The 11,300-nt window shown below is 41.0% G+C and overlaps 1 protein-coding gene across 3 annotated transcripts in view; it reads right to left on the bottom strand.

Annotated features, from left to right (window-relative positions):
* The window catches only part of LOC147240719 (RNA-binding motif, single-stranded-interacting protein 3), a 287,130-nt gene that overhangs the window by 219,094 nt on the left and 56,736 nt on the right, over positions 1–11,300 (bottom strand). For all 3 annotated transcript variants that reach the window (XM_086194098.1, XM_086194100.1, XM_086194099.1), the window contains one exon: positions 6,946–7,200. In XM_086194098.1, the coding sequence (XP_086050224.1) occupies positions 6,946–7,200 (255 nt within the window). The remainder of the gene's footprint in view (positions 1–6,945; positions 7,201–11,300) is intronic.

Genomic DNA, 11,300 nt, shown 5'->3' with positions numbered 1-11,300 from the left:
CCAAAAAAATCCATCGGAAATGTTTGAAGATTCTGAGTAGTGTGACCTACAATATGTTTGACAATCTTCTTTTAATTAGGCCTTGAAGACACGACTCATTCCAACTACTGTCCCGAGAGTTGAATTAATTACTGAGACAAAGCCCATTCTAGCTCACTGCAGAGATGAATCATTGCAGCATTTGGGGAGGGAATGAGAAATGCTTTTCATTCAAGGGCTGATGAAAGAGACTCAGACTCTCTAACATGTAAGCTAATGCACCTCATCACAAATTCCCCGTCAGGCTCCCCCAGCAGCAGCAGCAGCACCACCACCAGCACCACACCGACGCGGTGCAAATCAGCATCTGCTCAAGGAATCCTTCAGTGATTGTTATTGAATGAACTGGAGTAACCATGATAGTTATACTGTATTTTTGCTCATTTCCAACGTTTGCTCAGTAACAACTTTACTCCAAATTCTCCATTACTTAGGAGGAGGAGGAGACTCGTAGCTGCGACCGTAGCATCCACCGGTTTGTCTTGTGCAGGCCATAAGCCAACCGAGGGACACGCCTTTTCCTCCCTAGCGAACCGACCATTCATTCAGCTAAATGACTGTGTCATCTGTCAGCGTGTATAAATGGGTGTTTGTGAGTTATGGCCAATTAAGCTAATCACAGCATCAAGGGCTGTGCCAGAGTTTGAGAGAGACGAATGATAAGGTGAGCTGCTGGGATTGATTTCTCTCACTCCCTTGAAAAAGATTTCTAAAAAAAAAAAATATATATATATATATATATGTTTATATATATACATCAAATGAGGCTCTTTATGTGAATCTTTGATTAATTAGAAACTGATATAAACAAACTGACCCATTATTATAGTTATATTGTTTTCATTTTTTCTTTCTAATGCTGATTATACTATTCCAAGCAATTTCTGCCAGTAAAAGATAAACACATAGCCAAAATGATACAAATATGCCCATGGTAGACAGTAATTACGAGATCCAAAGTTATGATTATAAAATAAAGTCTTAATTATGAGTGATGAATACAGCTGGGAGTCAAATGTTGATACTTTTAGGAAACAAACGGATTTTTTTCAATACTATCAAGTTTCATTCAGATCTAATTCTTTTTCAAGGCTAACTCCTCAAAGTGAGGAAAGGCCAACATGCCGAAACAAGCAAAGTGAAACCGCACTGTGGTGACTTTGTAAGGTAATGTGTAATGTCCCTTTCATGTTGTTAAAATTGATTCCAATCAGGAATATGCATCAGTATGTGAACTATGATCAAAGTCATGTTACTGCCAAGCCAAGCCCTCATGATGACGATGGGGAACGCATTTCGCTGTATTTTGTTTGATCTCATAATTGAAACTCTTGTTTATCACATTTTGACTTTTTATATTATTTAAATTCTAAATCTAACATTATGAGTTTTGATCTTTTTAACACACTATTGCAACTTTTGATCTCCTAACCATGGCTTTTTATCTGAAAACGAAGACACGACAGTGGAATTTTTCATTATTCTTTTCCAAGCAGAAGTGGACCTCCATACTATTGTCTCTCCCTTGTTTCCCGCCCTTGTGGATCTGTGGATGAGCTGGGAATCCCTACGAGCTGCTTTGTATCGACTGAATGGCCACCATGTGTGTGGAATGTCTCATGAGCTAACCAGCTTTTGCTCGAGAGGCACTTCCAGGTTAAACTGAAGGACTCACGAGGAAGTCTGTGTCCGTGGATGAAAGAGTAATAAACTGTTCAAATGTTTCTATTTAGTGAAAAATGTCTCATGTTATCTGTGTCTGACACAGAGGTGGATGGAAACATGTGGCCCGTCGTCCAACAGTTCTTGCACCATTTCCCCAAAAGAGGAGTACTTATTATCCTACAGCGGAGAGCGTATCTCCAAGTGTGTTATGATAAGAGATAAACTCAGCAGTACCCCGATCAAATGCAGGCTGGCCCTGGAATTCACAATACATCCCCAGACCTTCTAGAAATAATTGTGAGCAATGGACCAAAAGACTTCAGCTCTTGCTTTCTCTAACATAAGCGCTAACATCTGCACAATGAGCTCTGATTAGGTTGTAACCACACAACATGAATGCAAATAGCTGAAATAGACTGAGCTGGTAATGCAATTCCTCCCAGTTGTATACAGTTAAATAGTCCAATACGGCTATTAAGCCAGGACAAATGCATGAGAATCGTTCCCAAGCACGCTTGTCATGCAAGATAATGAAACCCTATCACAAACATGCATAAGACCTAGACTGAGACGTCCCAGACAATTGGAACATCTGGATATTAAGCATTCGGGTGATAATCTGCTGAAAGTAATGGCATTACATCAGAAATTAAACAGCTTGGGGTGTCAGAAATTGCAAAAAAAATAAGTTATATAAGCATAGAAAGTTGACTAAGAACACATGCTTTTCAGCAGTCATATGCTGCGATCAGATTACATGACTTCAGCCAGACTTTGATATGATTTGTCATGACCGACATATTTCCATCGTCATGCGCGATTATGATCATCGGAGCGGACGGCCGGGCGTCTTTATCCCGTCTGGTGTGTTAAAATCCAAGAACAGCTCTGAGGCGTCTGGGATACGGCATCACAACGGAAAGTCTGGGATGCCAATGGAATAGCGTGACAGTTCAAGTGACACGGAGGTGTCATGTTCGTTGACCAGCACGATTCCGGATGTAAACCTTACGGGGAAGGGGACGACGGATGAGACAATTGTCAAACAGACAATGAGAGAAAAAAAAAAAGAGGACAGCACCTCAAGTTTGCTCATCTTTATAATAACAGACACTCACATGGGATAAGGAAGGGTGAGTGCCAATGTTATTTAAATGTGCATTTTTATTGATCGTGTACTTTTTATGGATTTGAGTGTTTTTGTGCCCAATTTTCTAATTTGTTGTCAGGTGGAACAAGGTAATAGGTTTGTTGAGTGCATGCTAAAAACACTGTAGCTCCCTTGATGCAGCAATAAATTCAAATCTGAGGACTTTTCTTGTTTTTAAGTTGCTCTCTCAGCGTCTTGACCAGCAGCTGCATGAAATGGTTTTGTGGACGGCTGCTATGGGTTTGTTTATGACATCAATACCCATGACTTTTTTTTTTATGTTTCCCTGAGGAATTTCAGCACAGTAACAGAGTCTGGAAGGATAAATATTAGCAAGAACTAGTACAAACACTTCAGTAAACTGGTGAGTGGCTGGTTAGCCAAGACATGCTAGGCTACAATTCCCCAGTAACATTAGCACTGAGCTCTAGCAGCATAACATTATCCAGTTGATTTTTAAGCCCCTGAGTCTGAAATTACCTTTTCTTTCTTTTCGTTTCTTTCCAGGGACCCCCGTCACACATATTGCTTTACGCTGAAATAATTTTCTTCATCATTTTCCACCTTTCCTTCCCCTCTAAAAATCAATTATACAAGTGAACTTTCAACAATGTGAAACGTTATCTACATCTTCGAAAAAAAGCAGAGCCAAATATTATTTTAGGCAGCATTAACTGTTCATCAGTGGTTTGATATATGATGTCGGAGTATTTTCCTTTTTACTATGAGAATGTGTGCTGTGCATTATAAGCGGCAAAAGATTAGCTCATTAAAAGTACGCTTTTGAGACTGAAATAATATTAAGGATGTGCAAATGAATTACAATGATGGAGAGAAAATAGCAGAGGAAATGGAAAAAAAATATGCACGAAAAGAGAGAGAGAGGTTTCTCAAACCTAGAAGGCTGGATATCAAATATCCCATGAGCAATACAAGCAGAGCGGAAACTCGATGTACAATGTGTACACTTTATCTTTATGTCCATCATTGTTGCTGCTATCGCTAACAAATGGGCTCAGTCACACCAATCAGGGAAAGTATCTATAAAGAATGTCGCATTATTGCTTTGATCCATTTTTTATAAAGCAGAAAATATATGACCTCAGACACGTTAGGGCTTAAGCTGCCTGTACAAGCCATGTTGCTTTGAGTAAGAAATCCAATAACAGCATGTGCAATCATTTGCCTGTCAGGTTTTATTACACAGAGGCAATTAAAGGAAAGTCCACTCGACGGAGCGGGCTGTTACCAAACCTATTTAGCTATTTGGTTAATGGTACACAGAGAGAAATGAAGTGAGACACTTGGCATCTGTCAGTCAATTTGTGCATTATCTCCTCAGTGTGCTCTTGCCCTGGGTGTCTTCCTCTTTCGTCTGTCTTCTCCTTCTCAACAGGAACTTAAAGCAGCACTATCAACATGGAAGTCATGATTTCACATTACTTTATCGCAACTAGAGGTAGTTAAAGTTGAGAATTTTCAGTCAGAACCAAGACAAAGAGCTGACCATCTCTAGGGACTTTAGGGACTAAGAGAATAAGACCACATGTAATTATTTTTTCAATGAATAATTAAAACCTAATTGAGTGTCTGAATCCTGCGTATCATTTGCATGACTACCTCACTGTGACTTAGTTACACTATTCATGGAAAACTTTTGAAGTTTAATCTACGCTGCAATCATTTTTCGGACCAAAACGTGCATGGTTAAGTCATTTAATGGTAAACTGTAACCCGTTCTGAGGGAGGGATCTTTTGGGAAATGAGAGAAATCTCCGTCTGACTCGTTCTAGTTGCGTCTCCTGACTTCTATACGACTTTCTCATCCTCTCGCTGTTTTGTCGTACCACCTCACCTCCCTGAGGAAACTTTATCTGCTGTATTAAGAGTGGAAATGTATCTGCTTCCTTTGTAATTACAAACTCACTGGAGGCAAAGCTTCTTGATCTCTGCTGGATCCTCTTTTTTTCCCCCTGTATTTACTCACCTCTCTCAGCTAAAGGGACAGACACATGCTGAGCAATCGGTTCTGTTTTTCTTCCCACTCTGTTAAGCATTCTTTGCATCTAATATGCTTGAACTTGCGACTGTATTTATCGAGGGCGTAGAAAAGAAGAATTAGGAGTTTTAATACATAACAAAGCAGGTCTGGGCATTAGTTTAAGCCTTTGTTAGCTTGTGCCTGGATCACTTTTGAGGTCGAAATGTTGACTTGTAAAGACAAAGACATGATAGAAGGAGGGACTGCAGGGACAGAATGAGAGCAGCTCAAAAAAACACAACTGCCCTCGCTGTCCCATAGAAACCGGGGCAGTTAAGGGCAAAGTGGTCCGGTACAGTTTGAGGGTCAAGATGAAGTCAAGCGTTTGATGACCCTGTGGTGATCTGAAGCAAAGACTGTTTAGCCATCTATTATGAGAGGTGCGGCCAACCAGCATCCCACAAAAACATCCACAGGAGAACAGACTGAAAATAGAGAATGAAAGAGAAACAAGACGGGCTTTGTCATGAACATGTGTATTGTTTAAAGAATGAGCCTTTTTTTCCCTTCATTGTCTGCTGCCTTTGTGAAACACTCAATGCGATTCCTAGAATGTTCCAGAGTAGACAGAGACAGTGATGCAATACCAGGGCAGAGCGGCTTATTAGCGATGGATTTATACTCGGATGAGAAACATCGTTACCTGACGGATTTGTCAAGTGACAATTCTGTAAAGCGAATCATGAAATTATCAAGCAGTCGTCTGTGATTTTTTTTTTTTTTAGCCAAAAACCATACGGAGGTTCAATACCATCCAGACAGGTTCCTTTGCAAATCGGAGAAACCTTAAATTTGTTCAGTTTGAGGAGCTGTCTGCTTGTTAGCTTTTAGAAAAACAAACCAGTTAGATCAATAGCAAGAATTCAGACTCTCCTTGTAGCTGTGTATCGATGACTGTGGGGGGTGAACAAAGAAGACCGCTGAGTTCCCTGAAACTTTGCTAGAACACGCTGAGTTTTTATCAGAGCACAGCACCAGGTTTCTATCATAAAATGTCCTCTGTTTCTGCCTCCTGCCCCTCTTTACCTCAGGTAGAGATGCTAGGAGGGATGATTTGGATGCTGGTAATGTTAGATAGCAATGGGGAAGACTGTGTAATACACTGATTACAACTGGAATACTTGATAAAACGATGCGCACACGACAAATTCGAGATAATTTTCCTTTCAGCTTACTGTGACAGAATCAGCATCTACCTTGATATTCTTGCAATAACGTAAGAGGAATGCTGCGTGTGACCTGGAGCCAATCAACAATGATGATTGCCACAGCCAAATCCAATCCAATTTTTTCACTTGTTGCACACAAACATGTCAGGTTAGTCACAACATGTTGGCAAAAAAAAAAGAAAAGGCGACTGGGATTTTAAGTTCATACGTAAGATCAGAGAAAATCACAGAGCTGTAAAGGGGGAGGGAAAAAAGAGAGAATGAGAGAAAGATTCGGTGTGAAGCCTTGCAAATACATTTATTAGCGTAAGAAATACCGCGAAATAAAAACCTGCCAAATCTTTCTTTACGGCTCTGTGAGTGTGACAGCAACATGACGATGATAAAATTTCTCAATTTGGCTCATGTCTGGGTTCTAGTCACACCCCAAACATTAGAAAACCAGATCGCGCCAATAAAGTCAAATCAAACGGATTGCAGAGCAGCAATTAATTCCAAGGATAATGACAAGGGAAGCCGTCCAAAAGTGTCTTTATCTCAATTAGTCTCTCATTGCACTGTTGATGCCGAGGATGGATGAAAGAAAAACAAATTGAGTCGCAGGGAAGAGAGGAGGAATGCAGCAGTAAAGCAAGAGAACGAAGGAGGAAGGTTTAGAGTGAGGAAATGAGAGTGTGGGAGAGTGTAAGATTAAAGGCAGAGAGAAAAGGGAGAGTTGGAACAGGGAGGGAGGGAGGGGGAGAATTAGCTGTGTGCATAAGAGCTGCCCAGACAGTAACAGCCACTAATGGACGCCAGAAAGAGAGCGATTATAAATAAGAAGCGAGGCAGAGAATGCAAAGAAAGACGAGCTATAGGAGGAACAACGCTGCTGTACTCACAGCTATATGGGCCAGGCAGTAGGTGTAACCTGAGTGAGAGGGCTGATGGTGGTGTTGTGGGTGTTGTTGTTGTTGTTGATGATGATGATGATGATGGTGGTGGTGGTGGTGGGATAGATCACGTTGCAGATTTGCAGAGGTGGAAGCACTCCACGCCCCGAGAACACCACTGCTGCTGCTGCTAGAGGGCCAGTTGGAGCCAAAGCTTGGACTCTTGGCTGCCTTGCTGCGGTAACCTCTCACGGCTGCACTGGGCTAGAGGAAAGAACGGAAAGGGTTAAGAATAGGAGGAAAAAATGTAGCAGGAGGGTTGGCGGGGTAAAGGTCAGAGAAAAAGAAGTAGAAAGGAAATGTGAAGAAGTGAAGTGACAAATGCTACCGTCAGGAACATCACTAGAATAAATGCAAGGAAGCCTTCACTTCTGCAGCAAGCAAACGCTGACAACTGGCTGCCCGTTCACTGACCTGAATCCGAAGAGAAGGCAGGACTTTAGTGTTGATCTAACATCTCCATACCAGAGCATCAAGATTGCTGTCACACACACACACACAGACACACAGACACACACACACACACACACACACACACACACACACAACCTCCCTTTCGCTGTGAGAGCACCAGATGTTGTGAAACCCCCTTCTGTCACAGTCGAGATGTGTTCTTTCTGATTGGTTTGATAAGATGCTCGGATTACAGGCAGGCAATGTGCTTCCCCCGGTGTGGCATTTTGTATTGGGTATCAACAAGGTCCAGGAGACACAGGGCTGAGTCTGCTGACAGGGCGGCTTATGCATTCTGAGATAGGTTACCTGGCTGTCATGGCCACCTGAGCGCAGGGGAAAAAATACAGGGAACACATGCTGATCAGTGGCATCTGTAGGGCAAAACACGCAGTATTTCTTAGTCGTGGTGGATTGATATCATGTAAATGTAGGATATTCATAAATAATTGACCTTAACATAGTAGGTGGCAGTGTTTCCCTAAATGGTAAAGGTCAACCAACATAAAACTGGAAAAATATACATATTTCAATGTATATTAATAAATAGGCACACCGCAGTTCAATAAAATGAGAGGGAGGCTTAAAGGAAGAGTGTTCGACTTGATTCTTTTTTTTCTGATGTTTGGAGTTGTTCGGTACATTTACTGTATGTCTGTTATTTAGACATTGTGCATTTGGCCACTCTTGGGAGTGAGAGAAGTAACACCTTATATTATGTTGTCGCTAGACAAGAGCAAGATGCTCTACTCCCACCTGAAAAATGTCAGCTCACCATTCTGGATGTTTTTGGGGATTTTGTAAAAGAAAAATGTCACGTTTCAGAGGTGGGAAATACCCCCAACTGCTTCTCCAGCCTTCACCTCCATGTTACAGAAAGCAAGTTTCAGTCTGTTTGCCAAAGTTGAAACAGTAAATGTTCCATTTAGGTCAGAGCTGTGTTGTAGTTGTCATAATATCATGAATTATTTTAAGTAGTAGTAGTAAAATTTTATTCAGTCATCACACAATACATTTAGCATAACAGCAGGTTCGATACAAAATGCAGTAAGTCTAAACAGTACAGCTACATTCACAATTGTGTGTTTGAGTGGTGACTGAGAATGTACAGGCTGAACCAACCCTATCCTAACTTCTGATCAAATCAAATCTTATCAAATCCTGCTCTAACGCGGCATTGTTAGATCTCCATACCTCCACAGCAGTAGGACTGTAATTTATTCTTGTACTATTAGTCATATTCTCTCTTGTTGGTCTGTTTTAACTCGTGTTCATCTATCAGCAGCATTAGTCCTGACACATTGCATATGTCACACTGAATGGCAGAAATATTATTATTCTAGGTGTGATGGTTATTATTTCTACATAAACGTCAAAATCATGATTGATTTGACAGTAGTGAGTATGTGACTTTGGGCGTAAATAATTCCATAAAAAAGAAAAAATCAAAAAAATATGAGCTAAAATCTTTTTCCTCCCTTAAAGGAAAATAATATTCATTTTATTCATTCATTTTGAGCGTGACGCCATTTCTCTCAGCTCAGGATCGGGATTAGGGGTTCTAACTTTAATAAAACTCTGCTGAATTGTGAGTGGAGTGAAGATCTCCAAAAGCAGCCGAGAGGTCCGTCTGTCTGACCCGAGTTGCTTGGCAAACAACTCCTGCCTCCAGAGAGAGCGTCGCCATTACTGGAAGAGGTCATGAGGGATGTGGCTGGCTGTGGGCTAAAGGCTAGTCTCCTGGGTGCTAATGGTACAGTCCGGGCCAGAGCACAAAGCACGGAAATGAAACATTTGTGTAGCTATTCAGTTTTCAAAGCTTCATTTTATGTTGAACTTTTTGCCATTTGCTGCGGGAAGATTATTAAAACTAAACTTCAAGTCAATGGTTAATGGTTAGGTGAAATGTCACATCTGTCCTGTTTTATATTATAAACTGTTGGGGATTTTACTCTACTGATTTAGCAAAAAAAAAAAAAAAAAAAGATCTTCCCCTTTTCATTGCTGTATTACATTGTTGACAAAACTGTTGCACCTTTAAGAAATAAAAGTATCTTCTTTCCCTGCTTTGCCGCTTCCCCCCGGTGAAAACATGAAATATGATTCAAGCTAAAGACATTTTGCAATGATTAAATTTACATATGTGAAGGTTGTGCAGAGCAAAGATGAACCACCTTGAATAAAGCACAGCTGTACATCACTAGTGAGCATTAACAGTCCCCCTAGCCGTTGTTGGATTTTCACAGAGGTCAGGGGTCGTCCCTCATGGGATACTCTGTAGAATGATGGCGGCAATATGGGCTCACGGCTGTGCTAAGAAAGCCTGTCAGTCCTGTATGCTTCATCACAAAAGAACCCGAGACGGAACACGTAAGCCAAAGTTCAGCCTAATACAAAGAATATACAACGACAGGTTTGGGGTTCATGTTCGTATAAATCAGGAGGAGGAAGGTCCCCCCGAAGCAGGATGAAAGTATTTATAGAGTCCAGCGCAGAGTGGGGGCTCACTGCTGTGACATAACCATATGTCTTGGAAATAAATTGGCAAATATGAGAAGCACTGATTTTTTTTTTGGTTTTTAATCAACAGGTTGCAATTTGTCTTCCTCTGACAAAACCAGAAATATGCCAGGTTGTTATTTTCTCTTGGGCTCTTTAAATGAATAGTCACAATTCTACAACCTGTATGTGTGGGCAGGATGTATTAGCGTTTAAGGCTTTGCTTCGTCCATGCAGGTTACTGGATGCTACAGTGATACTCTAGCATCATGCAACCATAGTAGGACAAAGAAGAGAAGGAACAGTCCAGTGCATTTAGCTGCATGGTTACAGCAGCTACTTTAATGAAAGCAGTCATCTTTAATTGGAGCCCTGAGTAATCCAGCGACATCCACTGGCCTTATAAATGAAGATCATTCACGCCTACAGAATTAATGCATCCACGCAAAGGTGTTTTGTTATGGACAATATTTCAGGGGATATTTTAAATATGCCTCAAGCACCAAATTACTCTGGAGTCACTGATTAAAATGTTTTAAGGCAAAAATGCAATGCAAAATGAATGACAAGACCTTCGCCCTCTCCATCTCTGGGGGAAGAGCAGTGTTTCACCGCAATGCTGATCCAAGGGTCTTGACATTCTTTGACTGGAATGCATGAAGAGTCCCCAGACTCAGATTCACGTCACAGACTTTCCGTGGCTTGTCAGCAGGCTACAATCTGCCAATATTTCTCCATTTTACAGAAGGGCCAATCATCAGGTTACACAAGGCTTTTCTTTAAACAGATGTGTGACTGCTGATTGTGTGTATCTGTGTAAACACTATATTGGCGTGAACAGGGAGAATCATGATGATGAAGAATAAACATTGCTTTCATCTTCTCTTTTTAACAAGGGCAAATTATCCTGTGTGTCCTTTTTACGATATTTGTAGGGTCAGAAAATTGGGAGCCCACGTGAGCAGCGACCTGTCCTCTGTGTACCCTTCCACTGGGATTAGCGTCAACCCGCCCGTACAGGATATGCTGTGTAGATAATGGATGGATGGATGGATGGATGGATGAATGGATGGGGAGGTCTAGGGAATGAATAAATGTCTATGATGGGTACCCCAAACTCGCAATGGTTATTGTATATTTTTTCCATGTTACAAAAAAAAAGTCTGACATCATGATTGGAAAGTGGGGATATTTATTTTGAGAGCTGTTGTTTAAACCCCAGTGAGGTTAAAGGGAATTAGGCTTAATCTCAGATTAGGATAAAGGTTAGATTTATAAACCCAGTTATGACGGTGAAGGTTTAGGGTTTCAACATTATGACCGTAATGTTCCTAAGGTATTGGGAATACAAC

Source organism: Aulostomus chinensis, chromosome 22, assembly GCF_037954235.1.
Source record: "Aulostomus chinensis isolate RoL2024-O1b breed Wild chromosome 22, RoL_Achi_v1.0, whole genome shotgun sequence".
Classification (NCBI taxonomy): Eukaryota; Metazoa; Chordata; class Actinopteri; order Syngnathiformes; family Aulostomidae; genus Aulostomus; species Aulostomus chinensis.
The sequence above is the reverse complement of the archived record's forward strand: the minus strand, read 5'-3'. Positions and strand labels throughout refer to the sequence as shown.